We start from the raw sequence: 23,350 nt of genomic DNA, 5'->3' as shown, positions 1-23,350 counted from the left end.
AACACAAATGAAAGAGCACTGTCTCGATAATCCAAACCCTAACCCAGCTCGTAGTGTGGGATTGTGTTTCGCATAGCAAAAAAATTGGAAACCTTTCAGGAACTGACTTATTTATGTAAATCACATTCAGGATTAGAACTGTTAACAAGACTCCTTTTGGCAAGCAGTTACAGTTTATGAAAGTTTTAGAGATATTTCTTAACCAACACTGATTGCAGCATCTCTGAAGTCTTCAAAGTATAGTTGCCCCATTTCACGTCCTCATTTGAGCTTCGCCTCATGAATCTCTTGTCTTTGAATTTTCTTTGCTGTGAAATGGCCTGTAGCTCAGCACAACAACAACATGCTCCGAACAACAGCTGTTAGTACATAAAACAGTGTGTGGCTGTTGCTGTGGCCAGCTCTGTCCCACTGAATGAGACCACTTTGAATGCATCTCACAGACCAATGTCTCCCGGCTTCCGTCCGCCCCTCTCCTCTCAGCTGTTTGTGACAGTCAGGCCTGGGAAAATGCCTCCTAACTCCACAGGAAATTACTGTTGAAGAACAGCCCGGCCTGTTGCTTGCAGTTGTCTCAGTTGTTACTGTTAATAAATTATTTATTGTTATAAAAAGTTTTTTTTACATACACTGTGAAATTATTTTGTTTGTGCTCGCTCATCATGCAAGTGATTGTTCTCCTGTGTTTTCTTGCTTTGTTCTGGTGAAAGACCTCTAATATAGTACGTTCTGAACTTTGTATCTATAGGCTTGAAACCATAGATATGTGCCAGAGTTTGTAACAGTCCACCAGCTCCGGAGACAATGTAGTTTAGTGGGCAGGGCTTGTTTCTTTTTTTTAAATCTGTGTGATCTCGACATGGTTTTCCCGTGTATTGACATTTTTCAAGAAACGTTTTAAATCAGTTTAAATGCTGTTTTGTCGACTGCAAAAGATGGTGGCAGTCATTGACAGTGACAGGCTTGTTAGTGGTTTTCAACCATCAGTTTGAACACCTGACAATACAGGAGAAGTAAATATAGTCATTCGTGAATTAAGTAATGGTTATAATGAACATTTTTGTCAGGAAACTGTGCCCTTCAGGGAATCGTGCATTAATTATCGACTTATGAGAAGTTCACGCTGTTAAGATGAGTTGTGAGCACAGATCTAAAAACTTGCTCACGGTGTGACAGGAGGAGATCATTATATCTGCTGGAGCTCTAAAAGCTACAGCTCCTGCTGATATCTCATTTCAGAAGAGAGAAACTGGTGCATCACTTTCTTGGTATGATAGTAGATTTTAGCAGCTGCTTCTAAAGCAAAAACGAATCTGCCAATTAATTCACAATTGTAGATGTGGAAAGTTCACACCCTAGATTCCGTCCCAGCAGAGTTTTTTGGTCGCTTGTACAGCAACATAAACATCACTGACATTAGCGATACGAAATGTGAAAGTAGAGTATGACAGACCCAAATGGAGTGTGTCAGCAGCATTTCATCAATTTAAAATAATAAAACATAGTCAGAACTAATTCACACAGAGTTGCTGCCACAAAGATTAAAACACTGATAGAAACCGTGATCCACCAAGGCTTCTATGGAAAATCCAGAGCTTCCAGTTTGATTGCATTTATTAAGGCTTATTAGGGCTGATAGAGATCAGATGCTGCAGAATCAGATCAGACCCACTCAAAACTATGGTCGTTTATATGGTACACGGCACCATGTGTATTACTCGTGTATTACCAGTGTCAAATATTGGCAAAATGTTAGCTGCTAGCTTAATGTTAACTAGCTAAAACATTTCTTCATTGCTGCTCTAGAAATGGTACTTGACAGTGGCAGTACAGCGCAACTGCTATTTTGAGGCCGCAAAGAAGAAGGTATCCATGGGGAAAAGCAAATTGTAGTTTTATCTGGGTGAGACTTATATACTTTAAATACGTGGTATTGGATTGGTATATAGATTTGCATACTCGCAGATGCTCGACCGGGCATTTTCGGCAGAATTTGAGGCATTTCCGATGTTGGTATTGGTATCTCAACATCTCTAAGTATGTACCATTTTAATCTCAGATTTGTTTCAGACTTTTGCTTCTTCAGATCAGCCCTTCATTCAATGCATTCAATGCACTTTTGAAACCAACTACTCATTCAGTCAAATTTTTTTTTAATTCAGGTTCCTTAAATGTCTTAAATTCTTTTCATCCTAGTTGTGAGAGTGAACCAGTTAGGGTGTGTGTTCACCACAGTCTCCCATAATACCACATAGGCGACTATGTTCTCCTTTACCAGAGCTGTGCCTGTTTCCATAGTGTAACGGTGCTATTTTTAGAAGGAAGGGTACCTAAATAAGAGATGAAAGCTCCAGTTTTCATCAGTACAGCGAGTCTCCATAGACGTGGACAAAAGAGAAGATGGATGGAGCAGCCAAGTTGACGATGAGGATTGTGGAACTCAGGATTTGCTGCCTGCTCTGAATGATAAGGATTTACTCTGACCACATCGCAATGCATAATACTTTTTTGACATAGCTTTATGTTAAAGTTTGTGTATAAAGTCCTGTGACTTGTAGCTTTGCAGCTATTAATGTAACCTTACGTAAGTAATAAATGACCTGAATACAACCTTACTGTATTTAGGCCATATTTACAATGAGGCCATTTTACCATAAATAACTTAACTGTCTGGCAAGCAGCGCAGCAGCAGAGCTGGAAGAAAGAGAGTGGTGTGTTTTCAAGCGAGTCATTTATGGCACAATGCGTTCCTTCAGTCGTCTTTACAGCGAGTCCCGTGTGCACTCGGATGCCAGTCAGACTGGAGCTCTAGTAAGATTTACACTGTAGATAAGCACAGGAAAGAAAAAAGATAAAATGAGGTGAATCCTATTACGTGAGCAGATTTCATAATCTTGTCATGGCTTCACAGTGCATGTATGCATTTGTGCATCAATACTGTAGCCATGTTTTATGTGGGGAGTATGGACCATATGTACACAGCACATCAAAAGCATCATACCTGTGAGAAAAAAGTTACACAGACACAGATATTTTATGTAGTATTATGATTTCATCATAATTGTCGAAGCTTTTTTCTCCATTGAACAGCACTGTTGTTAGCTGAAGGGGTCTGACATTTTTCCATACAGTGTATGCATTGCACATATCAAATATCACATATCATAACCACTGACAAATTACATAATTTATTTTATGGTAATGTTATTTAAATACAAAGACATTTTTCAGAAGTGCTTTTGTTTGTGTGTTATATGTATTGGACAAATGGTCGCCTTTTGCAATTTCTGCCTTTTGCCGGCCGGTCAGAGACCTTGTGACTGGTGCAGTGATATAAGCACTATGCTTCAGTCTACTAGCAGCCCTCTGTCAAGTATTTTCTCAAATTCTTCTTCCTCCGTCTTAAACACCCGTCTCTTTAAGGCCTCCCTCTGATAAAGCCCAGTCTCCTCTGATTGGCCAGCTGCCCTACCCTGTTCTGATTGGTCAACCACTTCCAGTGCACGTAGGAAATGTTGGACTCCAATTTTTCTTTACCTGGCTTTGTTAGGGGGCGTGCTAGATTAGCCGCTAGCTGTGCATTATGAAAATGTGGAGCATTGTGATGCCATGTGCATCACAACCCAGAGAATTTGGGTTTTTTAACTTTGCAGACCTTTTACATACATGAAAAATATAACACGGCAGAGGAAAGAAAAACCGAAAAAAAAAACATAATATGTCTCCTTTGAAAATACACCCTGCCTACCATTTAAATTAAGGGTTTTTAAAACTTATTTAAATATCACGCCTTTATTCAACAACTATGGAAGCAGCAGGTCAAATTGTGCCACAGGTGTGACACCACCAATCACTTTAGACATGTTTACATGGACATCAATATTCTGATCTTAACCCGATTGAGACAGTTGTCTGAATAAGCCACTGCCATGTAAACAGCATTTGGTATTTACCTTAACCTGAATAAGGTCATACTCGAAATAATCAGTAATCAAATTATGATAAACAAAGTATTTCAACCATAGTCACATTATATAGAAATGTTTACATCTTAATCCCATAATATTGCAACATCAACACACAGCAGTTACCAACTGCTTGACATCATAACCAGACTACGCTCTGTAACATGTAATCAGGAATATGAATAGAATATTCTGTTAGCCACCAAATATCATAATAGTCTTATGCAGAATGAGGTCAATAGTTGGGATATTACTGTAAATAGAATCATTGTGGTCATTCCACTTATGTTGTGGTCATTCCGTGTTTTTAATTTGACTCAAATGGAAATCGTATTCAGAGGGTTCATGTTATCTTGGATCCTCACAATAAATGCTGCATTGCATTACTATGCTGTTTACCATATAGACCTGAGATGTGACTTTAAGAAAACATGTACATATATATAATATATCTTTCTCTCTGATTGTTACAGCAGCCGTCTTATTGTCATAGTCTTTTCAGTCTTTACTCACCATGACAAAGAGATTTCCTGCTCCTCGGATATGTACCCTTGTGAAGAATTAATTTGACTAATCGGAGTATGTTTTTTATGAGAGTTCATTTAATCAGCATTTGCATGCCTCTGTAATCTGCCCTCAGTCTTTGACATTGTGCTGACTGGGACACGGTGCTAAGAATAGAGAGGCAGGGAACAATGGAGCTGAACTTAGATGGTCAGTAATGACGCGTGAAAGGCAAGCATTCACATGGTTGTTCTGCAAGTGCAGCCATGACGGTGATGGAAAACTGTGATCCCTTGTCTCAGCTGTAACAGCAAAGCTGCTCCGTGGTGGGTCCATCTGTTGACTCCACTAATGTTCGCATGGCAAAGTGCACACAGCACTGAGACACAAGATGGATAGGTCACCATAGGGTCCTTCCTGCCGTGCGTTGTATTTTTTTTTTCTATTGTTGCACTGCACAGGTGAGTCAACATGCTCTCCAGCAGAGTGCAGTGTTTTACAGTATTTCCCTTTTCTATGACATGACTCTGAAAAAAAAAATCTTTTAATGAATGAAATATGTTTACGAAATCCAAAAACATAAATACAGACAGATTCATGGAAGTGGCTGCAGACAAAACTAATTTAACTAGATTATGAACCATTTCCATATGCTTAACTATGACATCACCTGAGTTAAGCCTAGCGATGGCATATTACGACCCGAGGAACGTGTGAAACTGTAACAAGAAACGTTGTCTCCTCATGATTTATGCATTATTTTCCCCCACCTCTACACACCGCCTGCAGAGCCTGTGTGTATTATTGTTGTGGGTGTGGGTGTATATGTGTGTATAGCCCCACACTGCACATTTCTATAGGAACACAAACAGTGCCGTGACAGAAGAGGCATAGATGATATTTTGGTCTGTCAGCGTTTTTTTCGCTTTTCTTAACACATCCATCCATCTTAAGTTTGTACAGTTGAAGGCATTTCGTTCAATGCATTTCATAACACCTTTCATAATGAATATTAAACAATGACTTCATGATGATTTAATAATGCATGTGGAGTGAATGAATTGGTCATTATTATCTTAATCATTTATAACATACCAGGACGCCGTCAGTACTGATACAGTAAGATGTAGGCCTGAGATATATATATAAGTATATGACTATGGTGACAGTGAAACATTGCAATGGACAATAAAATCAAAATTCAAACAATTGAATTTCTACTTCCATTATGGAATAAAGCAGTTGATTTTGAACTTGTTTTATTTCTTGGTTCAGTGCAGACACCTGATCAAATTTTTCTGAATTCTGCACAAGCACTGGAGGGAACTTTTTTTGCTTTTACTTCCTGAAGGAGAAAAGATCAGGGTCACGTGACAATGATTTTTTTTGTATTACTTCGACTGGCTTTTTTTCTTTTTTTTTAAATGTTGTTTATTGATTTTCACATTTAGAAAATATTACAGTCCCCTTGGCACATACCCCCTTTAGAGTGATAAAGCCAATGTGTTAGCAGTCCCAGACAAGGTCAACCTAATTTTCTCCAATGAAAGAGAAAAAAACACTTCTTTGATCCATCTCGCATGGGTAGTTGGAGCTGAGGATTTCCATTGTAACAATATTAATCTTCTTGAGTTGTGAACGCTATCAAGTCCTTATTGGCAGAAGACAAATTAAGCGGAAAGGGCAACACACCAAAAAGAGCAGAAAAAACGTTAGGGACAAGATTCCTCCCAGTTGCCTTGGATAATATTTGGAAGACCTCAGACCAGAATCTATTCAAAGAGGGACAGCCCAAGAACATATGTGTATAACTTCCTGGCGCTTGTCGACATCGATCACACATGGGAGACACGTTTCAAACATTTTTACAATCACGGTGTAGTGAGCTCGGTGCAGAATCCTGCACTGAGTGAAACTGTGTTTGCCACCAATAGATGACCTGTGTACGATCTCTCCCCGAGATGTAAGATCTCTCCCCACACATCACTCAGAATCACCTCTCCCAAATCTGTCTCCCAAGTAGTTTTGAGGACATTAGAGGAACCCGAACAGAGGTTGTGTATGTTTGAATAAATAATAGAGATCGCCCCCTTCAGTGACGGGAGAGCGAAGGTCGTTTAATGTGTCAGCCACAAATATTCCAAGATAAACAAAGCCTGGAGAAACCAGGAATCAAACCAGGAACCATCTGATCATCAAACCACTCACACTTTAATCTCTGCAGCAAAGTTGGGTTCTGACAGCAGTTTCCTTTTTGGTAGATTCGTGGATTGATGGCGCAAAGGATTTAGGACCATTCTGTTTTGTTTTTCTATGAAGGATAAACAGGGGAAGAAAATATTAAGAGTGCCATTTAGCTGAATAGTAATCGTGGCAGAATAAGTATAGATAAGTAAATGTGGATATGTTGATGAGTAACCTATCTAGTAAACCATTTAGTTAATCCTGTTAAAGTTCAAGCTTCATGGTCATTAAAGGTTTGATTTTACCAAGATTGGGAATTTGTAGACGGAAATAATGAGACAGTGTTTCAACCGAATAGCATTGACCTTTAGACACCCTATTTGCTTTAAGTCAAATATTTGTGAATGAATCAAGGCTGATGGAGTCTAAAAGTAAACTATAATATTTGGCACTGATAGTAGTGTTTGAATTTTGACCTTTAGCAAGAATGCCTCAAATTTGTTTGAGTCCATTTCTGATTCAAGCTGTATTTGACCATTACATGGTTATTAATGGGTCTTCATATTAGGCCATCCCAAAATTACCTTTATTTTATAGAGTTATATAAAAGATAATATTTAACTAGAAGCCAGACAGATGGCATAGTTTATGACACCAATATTAACCCGATTAAGACAACAGTCTGAATAAGACAGTGCCATGAAAACAGCATTTTCTGATTACCCTAACCTGGATAAGACCATACAAAAGAAGAACGACAAAATTAAATTCAAAATGATAAACAGTATTATCATGCATTTAACTATTTACAGTTGGGGTTTTAAGATTATGGTGGAAATGTCGGACATATGACGTAGTGATTATAAGACTATGCTCTGTAACATTTAAACATGAATATGAATGGCATATTCTAGTAGCTGCTCATGTAAAGATAGTCAGAGAATTGTCTTAAGGTCATAAAGCTATTGTCCATTTAAACGCAGTCACTGATTCGGATGCTCTATATCTCCAGTGATATTTTGATGGCTGCACATTAAGGTCAGTGTCTCTGCATTGCTTTTGACATGACAGTCAGACTCCTGATGAACAGACAGACCAGGCAGTGTCATAGAAACAGAGTTCTAACTGTTCACTTCTGTCTTTTAAACAGAAACCTTTTTGTGTTGTGCATATTGAACAACTAACTAACATACTCGCTTTTACTCGCTTAGGTCAAAACCCGTTGTCCATTTATGCTTTAACCAAAGGAGTATTGGTCGACATTGGTCTATCATATTACAGTTTTATAGCACAACTGATTTCTTCTAAACACATTAAATAATGAAAGCTATTTTTGTCATACTAAATTTCAGCAGTCCTTAAAATGTGTTTTTTAAAGTCAACACTTAAGGGAGATATGAGTTTTTTATTCACTTAAGCTGCGTAGCTGCTGCTTTAAATCCCTCTGCCAGAAACCTATGAGTCAGTTTTGTATTGGCCTCAAAGTGTCTTCTGTAGTGCAGTCGGTGCAGCTGTCAAATCCCACTTCTATTAAGTCTCTGGATCATCTCCAAGATCAGGCCTCCTCTCACTTATTCCATTTAAGAAAAGGTTTTTTCATTCTCTCACTTCCTCCAGGCAAGACTAATGAATGGCTGTCTACCTCTCTGAATGAGAGCAGCACCAAAACTTAGATTTACAGTGCAGACCACATACAGTCAGATTTCAAAACAATTACACTAGTCCCCTTTCACATTTCTGATACGTTAAATCCATATCAGCTTCCACAGAAAACACATTTCCTTTTCTGTAACAGAGTCTCTTTGACTCTGGATCGTCTCATCTCAATATTAAGCCTGTATTTTAAATATACTGTTGCATAACATTCTGTTCCCAAAATAAATGTTCTATGAATTAGTATTCACAACTTTTAAAAGATTCATTTGAATGGATAATGTAGTAATAAATGGTACTATTATAATATGACCTGTGCAAACAGGATAGGCTGTGTCTTCCTTTGTCAGTAGACAGATAAGTTACCCCTGCTATTTGTTTGTCCCCTCATAAGTGTCCAGCTGAGAATGCCATATGTGCAGAATAATTATTATTCTGATGTTAATGGTTTAGGCTATGAGCCGAACGCTGCTTGGGTTTACTATTGATTTTGTATATGCTGCATTTAAGGCTGATCTCCAACAAGTAGGGCTGTAACGATCCTCCAAATCAACGGTTCGGTTCGGACCTCAGTTTTAGAGCCACAGTTTGGTTCATACCTCGGTTTTCTTTTTTAGGGGGGGTAGTAGTGGGTGCGTAATCTGATGTCTATCTTCATAAACCAACAATTTAGGAAAGTGAACAGAAAGAGAAACCTCCTTGTCGCTTCAATAACAACAGCATGCCTATTTACAATATGTACAGGGAACTCACGGTATTGTCAATGGTCAAGTCGGACAGTCAGTTGGGCATAAGTCAGCCGGCAGCTTCAGGGAACCTTCATAGGGAATAAACATCCACCTGACTCCGACATCTGATTTCCTCCTGCTCCTGAGTGGGACAACATCATTGCTCATTACACTCCCACTTTGATCACTTGCTTTGCAATGGTTTTTACCATATCCCATTTTATGTTTTTCCTTGGTTTGCTTGAGAGTTCTCCTGTCAAACCTGACAGGTTTGTTTTTTTGCCCATATTTGGCAAAATGTCAAAGGTTAACCACATTTTCACCTCGTCCAACATCAGACATTTGTCACTATGGTGCACACTTGGCTGCCCTTTCAAAAGATAAACTTGTTAGCCGTCACTCAGATATGCATTGTCTAGAGTGGCAGTAATCCATGAAGGTTGAAGGTTAACTCTGATTTGTTTGTGGACATTGATAGACTGTTTAAAGGTCTGTGATACGCTCAATGACGTTTTTTAAAGAAAGAAAGACATTAGGGATTGATAAACTTTGACTGGTGCATGGTGGTGGATAGGCAGTGTACTTATCAGATCAGAATGTGACCATGCTTGAGTGTGTTTGTGCATCTGATCAGAAGTGCTGCCTGTTTCCTGTGATTGCTTATCATGGTGTATGCCTGTGTCCTGTGTGTCTCCTGCAAATTATGCCTGCCTTTTAGATTATCTTCGTGTGTGTGTGTGTGTGTGTGTGTGTGTGTGTGTGTGTGTGTGTGTGTGTGTGTGTGTGTGTGTGTGTGTGTGTGTGTGTGTGTGTGTGTGTGTGTGTGTGTGTGTGTGTGTGTGTGTGTGTGTGTGTGTGTGTGTGTGTGTGTGTGTGTGTGTGTTCACTTGGCTGCTTAACTTGGTCATTATCACCCACAGCCTTGCTTGTACCTTGCAGTCCTTTCACCTCCCTCTAACCTGTAGGTATTAACCACGTGGAGACGGCGACACACTGGGGTACAAGAAGGACCTTTCCCCCTCTGGCATGGGCACAAGCTGAGCTGACAGAGACCTCCGGTGCTGCAGCAGTGCCAAAATGTGCACACAGTGACAACAAACAACCTTGCAGCCTTTTTTACACAACTTCAGCATCAATATTCAAGGACTGACAGTTGGTGCCTTCCCCTTTAGCATTAGCAACAGCCGCTAAGTTAACAGCTCTGGCAGCTCGGACTGTAGCATAGCCAATGTGTTAAGTGAGTACGTGTAACTTGGCCCGCTTGTCCCTGGCCGGAACGGCAAAGGAGTTGTGTTACACTCCCTGACAGGCCTTATACATGTTTCATCTGCTGCTCTCAGAACAGAAGCCCCCTTTGTTATCTAATCCAGCCCTCTCCTCCCCAGCCGAGAGACTGACTTTACTGCCACAAGACTGCTCTTCACAGTCTGTCAGATAGCCACTGAGCTGATACATATCAACCAACAGCTGAAGAGCAGCAGAAGGACTTGCTCAGGCCCCAGATATCTGCTATCAGGACTTCTCAGCCAGTCTCTCAAACCATTGGCTGGCACATGGACAGTGCTTTAGAATAGACAAGAGGAACTGAGGGGGCTGTGGGAGGTCCAACAAAGATTTTCAAGGATCTAAATTGTGCCTCGTCTATTCTGCACTAAACCTCAAATTTGCTGTAGCTAATCGCCCTTCAAGCTGCCGAATTGCAAAGTCTTCAATTCTTGTAACCAAGAATCTAAAAAAAGAAGTTCATTGGGTGTTGCATTTGTATTTTAGTAAGCCAGTCAGGACCATGAGTGACACTCTTAGACCTCCTTCACTCCAGGTAAGCGTCCCAATCGATGCTCCAGCATACTCAGACGGAGGAAACAACGGCGTGTCGGATGGTTGCCTGCGATCCAGCTCCTCGACCCCAACTCTCCGGCGCAAGCGCTTCAAGATGCGCCGCATGAGGAACGTGCCCAGCGAGAGGGAGATCGAAAGAGGGCGGCTGAACAGTTGCCACCTCACAGCTCGGTCCCACTCCGGCTCCAAGGAGTACCTCCAGCTGCCTTCCATTGAGATCACGCCATCCAGCGATGAAGATGCCCTGTCTTCCTGGTCCAGCTGCTCCACGCCCAGTGCCTCCCCTCGCCGCAAGCGTTTCCTGTTGAGGAAGTGGCTGAAGGTCCGAGAGAAGAAGGAGCATGTCAGTGAGAGCAGGTTGGTATGCCCCCCCCTTACTCACCTCTCCCCATTCCCTTTCTCTCCCCTAATACCTCCATGCTGCTGCAAGGCTCCTGCTAACTGCACTAATGTGGTTTATCACTAACTGAAAGATTTGTCAGTTTTGTAATGTCAGGTATTTTAGAGTATAGTGTGTATAGTATAGTGTTTAGCTTGATGCTTTGTTTAGCTTTTCAGACTTGGATACTTGCTCAACATCTTGCAGCTCAATCAACAATCTTGTGCCCAGTCTGAAACACAAAATGGCCTTTTCACTTTATAAAACTGCTGCAAGCATCCGCCTGTAACAACACAGCACTAATGGTAGTAGACTAATGCACCGTCCTGTGTAGTTTCCACTCGTGGTTATGATTCACCCCTGTCCGTTTGTTTGTTGATTGGTTGGTTTTGATTTTAAGCAAGATTGCACAAAAACAACAGAAATCTTGGTGTGGATGCAGGAATTTGTCTTCACTTTCTTTAACATTGTGAAACAGTGTGTTTTACAACATTATCCCAGTGAATAATCCATGAATCTTGATTAAATCAGGCACATTTATGGAACTCATATCTATGAGTGGTGCAGCTTGATTGGATTTAAGTGGACTGTTGGGCCTTGGTGGATGTGCCCCACTGAGTGTCATTCTAGTTTTCTATGTTGCTGTCCTGTGTTTCGGGTTTACAGGTGATTTGTTGTGAGATACACTGACATCTAAGATAAAGTATGTGATAGTGGCACTAAGAAGAAAGGTCATAGGGTCAATAAGTATCTCAGCCTTTACAAAGTTGTATTTCAACAATTTAAGTAATTTCACCTGTAAGTATATTTCAGTCAAAGCCTGCAAATTGTAAGAAACTGTAGAGAATCTGGTGCTTTGAATTAAGCAAAGTATCCTGAGAATTCTGAGCAGCTATAATGCAACCACTATTACTGAGCTTCAGCCATTGTAAAATAGAATCAACAACAACAAAATTCAAAATGCAAAAATGATTGTCTCATTTTACTGTGATTATTCACAGGATATTTAATTGGACGTGGCCCACTTTGTGTATTTTGGGGGAAATAACAGCATCTTCTCGCAATCAACAACAACTGGAGTTCTGTCGGAAGGAAAGAAAAATGTCTGCTCCCTGTTACAAGCTGCATGTAGCATGTCAGAAATTCTACAGGCTTAAAGCTGCGTGGGAGTGACATAAATAATCAAAATCTTAATGTTTATCTTCACTTAATTATTTATGAAGCAGAACAAGCAATTTTGGTCATGTAAGGTTGCGAGGACACAGCGTGCAGCTGTACACCGTGTCCTCGCAGATCGTTTTCTTACAAGTCAGCACTGTTGTCCACATCCGTTAATTATCGCTGCCTCGTGGGCAGGTTATTTTGTTTTTACTTAGTGTTGTTTATTTTTGCAGTTTTTGACAACCTGATATTTAATGAAAGGCTGTCCCACAATAGCAACATTGTAAAATGTTCAGCCTCTGGTGACTTCATTTGAGGCACTTATAATTTAAACACATTGTCTCTGGTGTAGGACCTAAATTGAATATCATGGTATTCTCACTTTTTGGACAGTAACAGTATTATATCACAGTATAACTTCTGTCTCCTTTGGCCTCGTCTTTTAGATGCTACTTTTGATGCTGTCATTGATAAGTTGGGCTGCTCCCTTTTTACCTCGCACCTTGCTTGATGAAATTAGGCTGTTGATTTATCACGGTAATGACAGTAATGCAAAACCCATGTCTTGAATACTGGTATACTGGCCACCCGTATCTGGTGTGTAGACATGTAGGTCCACCATTAGGTCCAAATATGTGCTTAATTCAAATATCTTGACTGGATGCCATGGCTGACAAGGCTGATAGTCATGTACCACACTGGATGAACTGTAACTTTAACTTGTTGTCATTGGATAAAACAAAGTTTTCATTTACTGTGGTTTATGACCAAATACATGCAAAACTAATAACATTGCAGTCAGCTTCAGTTGCACTTTGAGTTTAATGCTGTTTACCTCAGCACGGAAAGTTATGTTTTCATCAGCATTTGTTTGTTTGTTGTTTAGCAGGATTACACACATTACCATGTAACTTGGTGGAAGGATGTGGTATGGGTCAGGGAAGAACCCATTATATTTTGGTGCAGATCACTTTGCAGATCCAGGATTTTCTTTTCTCTTTCTTTGACATTGTTACTGTATATGAGGCATTATTCAACATTTCCCATGATTTCTCAGAGAGTAATTCATGGATCTTTATTTAAAAAATCCAGCATGTTTAGAGGACTGATATTTATGAGGCCGTACAATTTGTTACAGATACAAATCTGGATCTATTGACTATAAATGTGGTGTCATAAGGGGACTGAGGAATGCACTGTTTTGAGTGCCCTTGTAGTTAGTAAGTGTTGCCATGCCAACACACTAAACTAAGATGGTGAACATTATCTAAACCAGTGGTCCTTAAATGTGTGGAGGTCTGTGAAAGGTTTTTAGGGTTCATTCATGCAAATGGTCATGAAATGTGGGTGTTGAAAAAATTCTAATAATTTATTAAAAAGTCTAATATTTTTCGAAGACATTTCTTATGATTTGTTCTTTAACATACCTAAGTAGTGTAAACAATTTTTTACAAATTTTCAACAATTGCTCCAAGCATAAACATCAGAATGCTAACGTCAGCATTGTGAGCATGTTTGCATGCTAGTGTTAGCATTTAGCTCAAACCACATCTGTGGCTTTAGGGGGAACGGACTCTAAGTTTCTAGCTTGACTGCAGACTCTTAGTCTTGACAACAGCCATATTTACAAACTGTGTCTGTGTGTGAAATATGTGTCTACGAATTGTGAATATGTGAGATAATTGAAATGCAAAGGAGGAAAATAAGTCTCAAACAGAACTGCTAAAATAGTTTTTGCAAATGTATCGACTGTACTTTGTCCCTTCTCTGGCTGTTAGGAATGAACTGTTTATTCCTAATTAAACCATGATTTTTGAAATTTAACTCTGAGCAGGACTAACTTGTCACTTTGCTTGAATGAATTTAGTTGGTTTGTAGACATGACTGTTGGATTCTAAAAAGAGTTGCAAATGGAAAACCATGTCAAAGTTTTAACCATTTGACTGAGCCTTAAACTTCATAGTGGTCGGTCTCCAGGAGTTACAGTCACATGTTGTTTGTTGCTGGAGTAGTTTCGTTCTTAAACAAGTCGCTGAACTTTTACCTCTTGCATTAGGAGTGACACTCATGACTGCCCAGCACTTTGACCCTCTGAAGTAGCTTATGCTACAATTTCATAGTCTATTACATTCAATAGGGCTGGGCCATATGGCCCAAAAATATATCAATATTACTATTTTTATCAGTCAATATTGATGATAATCACTAAATGAAATATTTGTTTCTTTCAAGTTTTTAACATATTTTTGCTCCAAAGTGAAGGTTGTACTTTGAAAGTTTTCACAATCATGTGTGCACAATGAATAAGCAATGTATCAATATATATAATGGACTTTTGTAATATTGCTTTTGGTTATTGATGAAAATTATGTTGCGATAATTATTGATATTGCTTTTTGCTCAGCCCTACCGTGTAACATCCTATCATGCATTTCTAGAGATTGAAATTCTTTTAAAGTTGCTATCAATGGCACATTTTTTACAAATACTTTTTCTGCATAATCACGTCATTATGCCTTATTGTTTGTTTTTTTTTATGTGAACATGTACACAAAGTGTGCAGTACACTAAGTTTCTAGTTAATTCCTTTCACTTACATAACTTACACAGAGTTTGTGGGAGGAAACCTGTTGTAATGGTCTAGTTAATATACAAACATGGCAGAGCATTTATAGTTAACCGCATTCTTGAGGTTTGTTCATGAGGTCTGGTGCAATGTGAGATGTTGACATGGTTTTTTCTCCATGGAAGCAGATCAAATTATTGTAAGTATTCAAAATATATTTCATTAAGATTTAAATTAGGTTAGTCACGAGAATGTGTCTGTGTTTTGATTTTAAGCTGAGGGGAGCCTTAGTCAGCTGTTCATAGTCCACGACAAGTCTTCAATCTTATCACCTTTGTTGATGTGTCACCGGCTGTAGCATCGTAATCTCGTCATTTCAGTCTCTTTCCTGTCCTTTTTGTTTTGCATAGGATGCGTATACTTTAAGCCATGTGTGGACCTATATCTATGTATGTGTGTCTGTGAACAGTGCAGGCTTGTAGACACAGTGGAATCTGCCGCTCTGCTGTCTGATAAGAGCAGGACTATTTTGAGGAAGTGGTTCAGCATCTTTCACCAGGCTTCGCTGCTTCCACCTCGTCCAAACATTTCAATGTTTCAGACGCCCAAGTCTCGCAAAGAGGCAAACAAGAAATCAAATGTGTCATTGTGTAATGTCACACAATGTGTATTTAAAGAAATATGAATCCACCTGTTCTTTAATTGGGTAACAACATCTTTCTTCATTATAAATTCAATAAATAAAATCTTCTTACTTAAATAGCCAAAAATGTAAAGACAGTGTGTACAAGATATGTTATATCAAATGATAGTAATATATAAATATTTCTCCATATCCATATATTTGAATTATGTAGATAAAACATTCATCCATACTTAATCTGAAATAAGTTTATATTCTCCCTGAGGTTGTTTTTGACTATATGGTGCAAAAACCTGTAAAATAATCTTGCGCATTTCGTGTGGTTTTACTCTATATATATATATATATATATATTTGTAATTTCAGCTCTTTATTAGACTTTTACTTTGTTTCCCATATTGCATCAATTGTTTATGAGTGCTAAATAATTCAGTGAGGGCCCATGCCATGTCAACCCTCTAATTTCAAATGAATGCGCTCTAAAGGGCAGGGATATAAACAATGACATATACACAAACAAACACCACCTCCTTTACAACACACGTGTCCGCTCTGAGAGGACGGTGTGCAGACACACTGCACCTGCAGCAGCGGCACAAGAAGCATGTGGGAGTGAAATTCATATCCCATAAAAATTGTATTTTAAAGATCAAACAATAATCCCATGTTTGTACATGATGCCAGCAATTGTCTGGTAAATTCTTCACAGTAAAAGCGTAATACTTAAAAAAAATATCTTCCATTGGTCATAAACAGTATTGATCATGTTGATCGTGTTCAGAGCAGCATTATAAGGTGAGGTTACCTTAGCTCTCTGCTACCTGAACTTCAACGTATCAGTCTCACATTACATCTGGTGAGATGAACAAAGAAAACAGTATGCTGTTCTTTCCATCAAAACATACTTTTAGTTTTACATTAATTGTGCTATATTTCATTGTGTTTACTTAGAGACTGACTCGGCTTAGTCTTTTACTCGAACAAATGTAAAACTTTTCCAGGGTTGTTTAGTTTATCTTTATCGTATATGAAGTGCTGAATAGAATATTTCACATTAAACCAGGGGAGATCATCCATTTTTAAACACGAGAAAGAGAAAGAGAGGAGGCGGAAAAAAACATCTTCTTCTGGGATTTCATTCATATTCTGTGTGCAGGTAGAACTTCACTCTTTTGACAATTAAATGGAAAAATGTTTATATAAGAATTATATAAACTTTAACCTCTGCATTATTTATGAATAACCTGATGTTAAACTATTCATGCTTGTTATGCATTAATGATTCTCTCTGTGTATTCATTTACACATCTGTAACCCTCTTTAATTATCATCAAAAGCCTAATCTTGTGCATTACCTGTGTCATATAGCCCCCTCTAGTGTTATCTTTGGAGTTGTGCACATATAAGACAGGAATTGTATCACTAAACTAACAGACAAAGTTGCCATATATAGTTGACAGTTGCTGTATATATAATTTTCACATTATTTGCAGGACCTTGGACAGGTGATTTCAGGCCCAGCTGCAACATATTTATGACAGGAAGTGACATTATTTGGATAATGTAGTGCAATACAATTGAAAATATTTTTAAAATGTTAAAAATGAACTGTACATATATTTAGGTTTGTTCATATTATACTTTATTCTCTTGATGTTCACGTATTGTTTCATATTCAAATCAAGGCTTTTTTACATAACACAAAATGGACACACAACCATCACATTCACATTGCAGTTTACTAGACACACATTTTATTGACTGACTAACACCTCCTGTGTCCCATGCAGCAGCCAGCAGAGCAGCCAGCAGAGCAGCCAGCAGAGCAGCCAGCAAAGCAGCCAGCAAAGCAGCCAGCCAAGCAGCCAGCCAAGCAGCCATGAGGACGACAGCACTCGGTTCCTGACTCCATTAATCCTAGAAGAGAGGTGAGCAGTGTGTGTGTGTGCATACCTTTCTTAAAAGAGATTTTCCAAATGTATTTCTTGCAACCCTTTTGAAATCAATGTATGATGAAATAAAACTAAATGAAAATCATAGAAGATAGATTCATGCTGCTGGGCTGAACAATCAACCCAAAATGTCATTGCATTCCATCGTTTTTCATCACGACTGTTCATTTGCTGCATGAATCCTCCACTAGAGGGCACTTCCTCCCTATTCTGATGCCCATGGTGGTGATAGACAGACAGAGACATTGCTGTACTGTGTGAGCTGTTTCCGTTTGTTTCATTGTGGCTTTTGATTAAGATTTTATTTTTAAATAGAAATAAAAGCCTTTTTTACACCAACATTATTCCTCTTTGAAAAACCTGTTTGGTGAGAATAGATTCGCAAACATGTAAATACAACACACTGATATTGTTTCTGATGTGACATTAATGAGCATCCAGGTCTCATTTCTTTGACATTATAACCAGTTTTTTTTCCAGGTAGTGTCTGGCTATTTAACAGTGATCCGACAGTGGCCACATGTAACTCCTTCAGTGTCTGTGCTTCCCTGTCGCTCAGTGTGAGATGAGAGACAGGAACCATCATTAGCTCTTCATCTCCCGGGAATTCGCTGCTGTTGAGTGATTTAACAGGCCTGTCACAGGTGCTCCTGTGACAGGCCTGTTAAATCACTTACTGAACGTGGTGTGTTGGCGTGTGTATGTGTCTGTTTAAGCGTTTGTGTGTTTTTGCTGGACTGGAATTCTACTTTTAACCTGAAGTAAATGAGTGCAGCAAGGAAAACTCTGTGCCAGGTTGATTAGGAAATGGATAAGGAAATAATAACTACCTGCATTACTAAACTCCTTTCTTCCTGTGTTTTTGTCCTAGAAACTATTATTAAAGTGAGTATGAATAACACATTAATGAACAGTGCTGCATTGACGCAGGTGTTTGTGTTCTTGTTTTCGCTGCAGCCTAATTGTACTGCACTGTGAACATGGGAAAGAAAAGTTACAGTCTCCATTGTTGTTGTATGTGTATTGTCAGATGTTTGTGTTTGATTTTCAGCAAGATCCTTCTTAGTAACGCAGGATGTCAGATTTTACCAGCAGTTCATTTACTGCAGTCAGGAAAGACATAATGACCAACCAAAAATGTAAACATATATCTGGACTAGCTGTCAACCACATTATGTTCATTTCAGTTGTTGGCAAATGTTTTCAAATCGATAATTTATTGGTCTGCAGAAGGACCAGTGGCATTTAGAGGCAGAGTGCAGTGGCCTTTCTGAATCTGCCGGATCTCTTGGCCTGTGTTAATGCTCTGGAGCTACTTTAGAATTATTCCTTATTCCTCCTCAAACAGTTCTACAATATACTCTCACTTTTCATTGTTATTGTGATGAACGTTGTGTGCAGAGCTTTTTATTAACGGTCTATGGTGCAGAGTGAAGTGAGAAAACTGTGTGTTAAACCTACCTGGTTTATCTGCAGTGAAGATTTTGTTGGCAATGTTTTTCATTCATAAAACTGAATTTGCTTTATTACTGTTCACACATGTGGCTTATATATTAGCTTACACATTTTACCTTACTGGTTTTACTATTTCATTCATTGCATGTCGGCTGTTTCAGAGGTCTGTTAAGCAATCGAAACAATCTTCAGTCCCAAAGTTCACGACTTTTGTATCACACATCCAAATCGCCCCAAATTCGATACAGCACATCCTCAGGCCATTAACAATTCACATGCCTAGTGTGAAGCCGATATGATGAACTCTTTGCGTTCCACATACAGACAGAAAGATGTTTGTGGAATTAGTAGGTAGATGTCAGATAACTAAATTCTTCTTAAAAAGATCACGAGGCAAAAAGAAGGAACGGATTGTTGTTTTAGTCTAATCTCATGCTTTTGATTGTGCAAAATCAGCTTTCTCTCCAACATCTGCAAAACATTTTGTACTGCATCCAAAATTCTGATCTCAGCAGAGTGTTAATTGCTACAGTTAAAATGTTGCTGGCTGCACAAAGAATACACTTTTTCTGATTGGTTCATTTTGCGGCAGTAAAACAAAATGTATCCAAGAAATGTTGCAGGATGGGAAAATATCCAGGAATCGTCTTCGTCTAGCCTCATTATAGGCAGCCGCTCAGCCGTCCCTGCCTTCGGCTGTGTGCATTGTTCATTACACCTCTACTCCTTCGCTCCGTCCTGCAGTCTTCCCTCTCTCACTCCTGCACATTGTCTGCTCTGTGTCTCTCCACCCGCTTGAATTAGGAACAGTACCTGTCAAACATATGGGATTTCTGGCTGCTCCTTTTTTTGCTGTGCTGGTGATAAGTAGTGAGGGGCGTCTGCAGCAGCTGCAGGAGGAGCAGCGTTCTGTAGCCGGCTTTAGAGGGCACGGAATGTCATGTCTCCTCTGCAGGTAAAAAAAACAGCTGCGGTTCTGCCGGGATGCTGCACTGCTGCAGCTACTAAAACTCTACCCGTCTCTCCGTCTCCATATCATCAGTCTTGGTTTTGCTCTTACTGCATCTGTGTTTCATCTGTTTGCCTCGTGAGTTACAGTTTGTTCAGTCTGCGTTTTTGGGGGAAGTGACAGCAGGCTGTCGGCTTATGTGTGCCACTGGCTGTGATTTTTTTTCTGCCTCTGCCAGATAATCTGGGCATCCGCGGTGGTTCAGGGAGAGAAATGGATGAAATCCTGTTGATGAAAACGAGGTCAAGTTTGCTCATTCACCGCCATTTTCTTTTATTTGCATCCTCCGCTATAACTGCAGATAGTGTTATGTAATATCCCGACATGGCTTTGCTAAGTCAGTGTAATATGACTCATCAGTGCAAATGACGCAGCATATGATTGTGAGTTGTGAATCAGGATTACACAGTGAGAGACAGGCCATCACGGGGTCAATATATTTAAATAGACCATAGTGAGAATGCAATATTACTTATTACATAATCCAATGTAATGTATCACAGCATTTTTAGCAACTGCTTATTTCCAATGCTCGTCCCTAGAAGGGTCTTTAGGACATAACATAACACATCAGAATTAGACTATAAAATGTATTTTGTTGATGTTATACAGCAATACTAGTCAGAGTACGTTTATGTTTACATATATGCACACTAACAAACGGAATGGATGTGAATCATTATTTTTTCTAACTCATGTTTTACATTCGGTATTTTATACAATTTTTCATATTTGTGATCTGTCCCTAACAAATGAAAGAAATAATACATTAATAAACACATTAGAACATAACTTAATTATATTTAATGATATATAGTTATACACATACAAATCGTTCACTGATGCATTCAAAACAGTTTACACTGAATATATAATTCAACTTGTGTCATATAATGTTATCAAGCATTCTTAAACTTTTACTATACCTGTAAGTGATATTTAGTAGAAGTTTAAATGAGGAGTTTCACTTGTTTGCAAAACAGGGATAAACACAAAAAATGTGCCTACAACTACATAATGGCATACTATGTTATAAACAATCTATTTATACGGCACTTCTAAATGGTAAGTGGGGGATTTAAAGTGTTGTCCATTATGCTTTTTAGTAGGGATGCACAATTTAGATTTTTCCGGCCGATACCGATAATTACATGCTTCACATGGCCAATAGCGATACCAATAATAATTTCACGTTTCTTCTGTAGTTAATGCACACATGAGGGTCAAATTGCAAAATATAGTAAGCAAATATGGATGAATTATGCTCAATAAAGAAAAGGAAAAAGGTTGCGGATAGCTTGTGTACTTTTTGTGCATGAGAGTAAGGAAGGTTTCTCTATACTTTGGCCTTCATGTAAAATAAATCTTATCAAATGTTTTGCATAAAACTACTATACTATAGATTTATAGTACGTATAGTGCAGGCAGGGACACATCTGAAAAGAAGCGGCAACTTGGCGGAGTGTAGCGGGGCTAGAAAATCCTTGTCTTCTTCCACTGAAAACGGCTGGTCATCAAGAGCGATAAATTCCGTCATTCTGTCATTAATAGCTTTAGCCTGTGGACTGTATCTAGCAAACTTCCTGCAGTTCTCAAAAGCCTGCAGGATAGGCACTGCTGCACTGACACTCACTGCACTTCCCCCCCCCCCTCAGTAACGGTGACTGCAAGTGCCTCATATTCTCGCTATACGTCATCGTCGCGATGACAGACTCTAAGGTGACTTATGAGGTTGGTTTGCAAATGTTTTCCCCCCTCTCGGAACCTTTGCACATTTGTTGCAAATTGCAATCCTACAGTCGCTCTCAGAAAGTTTGAAAAACTTCCACAACAGCAACGCAGTTTTCAGTTCCGCCGTAAACACATCACGTTGGTATGGACAGGCAAGGATGTATGACGTCATGAGCGCCACCAGGTGCGCTGTATTTATAGGATGTTTTATCGGCTATAATTTCCAATTCCGATAAATAAATAATAATATAAAATTCCCATTATCGAGCCGATAATATATATCGTGCATCCCTACTTTTTAGTAGTGCAGGGAACGAGAATACTGCTGAAAAGCAGCCTTGGGTACTTGAAAGTACTATTAATCTATTATTATTATTATTATTATTATTATTATTGTGAATTTCATCGAAACAGAAATGACTGGCAGCTTATTCCATGACCGAATCCTCTGTCCTGTCTTTTTCTTTCCAGGTCTGACAGTGCAGCGGACAAATTCAGGTAAGTCTGCTTTCTGACTTCATTACTCTCTCTGCTTTTACCTATAGAATTGTGAGTGTGCATCATGTGTTGTGTGAGTGTGCATTGTATTTTGGCGGGCTTATGGAGCAGAGATACTGGGCTGGGTGTCACCCCACTTGCCCCAGCCCGCCAACCGTGCACGTGACACAGATTTGCTTGCTTTGTCCGCCAACCAAGGTGTGTGAATGCGCTTTACATTTGGGGGAGGCCAGCAGTGAATACAGTTGCAAGCCGTGGAATGCCATTGTTTGCTTTTATTTGACAATCAACATCGGGCACAAACAGAGCTTTGTGAATTGGAAACCATTGTGGAGCTTTCAGTCTTTCAGCTGGCCAGCTGGTGGCAGGTCTCACACACACACACACACACACACACACACACACACACACACACACACACACACACACACACACACACACACACACACACACACTGCTGTGGCCGGACGGTTTATCCTACAGGGTGTGAAGGTTTCGCTGTCACAAGAGACGCTGTGCCAGTGCTGAAGAAAAAGGGGTTTAAAAGGTGAGTAAGGGTGATGATGGTGCATCAGGAGGATTTGTTGGAACAGGGAATTTAACACAAAGCAGGTCATCCACGTTTGACTTATATGAAATGCTTTAATACTTTAAATGTCCTACAGGTTTCAGTTACTTGTGTCTCATTGGAATCGTGTCTGAGTTTTAACTCAAACTGTTAATTTTCTGGTTGTATTTATTTATATATCCTCTATGATCGGCACAGTACACCAGTCCACTGTCGAATTTACAGTATAATAGTAATACATACAGGATGTTGATTTGTGCGTTTTTACTTCATGTGTACTTATGAGTGACAAATAGTAGAATTCACCCAAATGAATTGTGGTGGTACCTCAGTTGTTTTTACCATATTGTCGCGATATCGGTCACGAGCTGTGCTGTTTGTCCGGCACGTTTTCTGAGCCGAGCGAGGCACTGTGATTCTGGTGTATTTTTTTCTGCGCGCTCTGGTCTGCGTGCGTGCGTGCGTGTGTGTGTGCGTGCGTGCGTGGGTGCATGCGTGAGTGTGTCTGCTTTGGT

At 39.4% G+C, this 23,350-nt stretch overlaps 1 protein-coding gene across 12 annotated transcripts in view; it reads left to right on the top strand.

Annotated features, from left to right (window-relative positions):
• The window catches only part of gramd1bb (GRAM domain containing 1Bb), a 97,702-nt gene that overhangs the window by 1,948 nt on the left and 72,404 nt on the right, over positions 1–23,350 (top strand). For 6 of the 12 annotated variants that reach the window (XM_035153634.2, XM_035153633.2, XM_035153635.2 and 3 more), the window contains exons 1-3: positions 10,022–11,230; positions 17,413–17,550; positions 22,241–22,267. In XM_035153634.2, coding sequence (XP_035009525.2) covers positions 10,821–11,230; positions 17,413–17,550; positions 22,241–22,267 — 575 coding nt within the window. In that variant the 5' untranslated portion in view covers positions 10,022–10,820. Of the gene's footprint in view, positions 1–10,020; positions 11,231–17,412; positions 17,551–19,735; positions 19,985–22,240; positions 22,268–23,350 lie in introns of those variants that run through there. The other 6 variants (XM_035153629.2, XM_047339476.1, XM_035153637.2 and 3 more) reach the window with 4 other exon arrangements.

This window comes from Hippoglossus stenolepis, chromosome 4 (assembly GCF_022539355.2).
Source record: "Hippoglossus stenolepis isolate QCI-W04-F060 chromosome 4, HSTE1.2, whole genome shotgun sequence".
Lineage (NCBI taxonomy): Eukaryota > Metazoa > Chordata > Actinopteri > Pleuronectiformes > Pleuronectidae > Hippoglossus > Hippoglossus stenolepis.
Note: the sequence above shows the minus strand (reverse complement) of the source record. Positions and strands in the feature narration are given on the sequence as shown.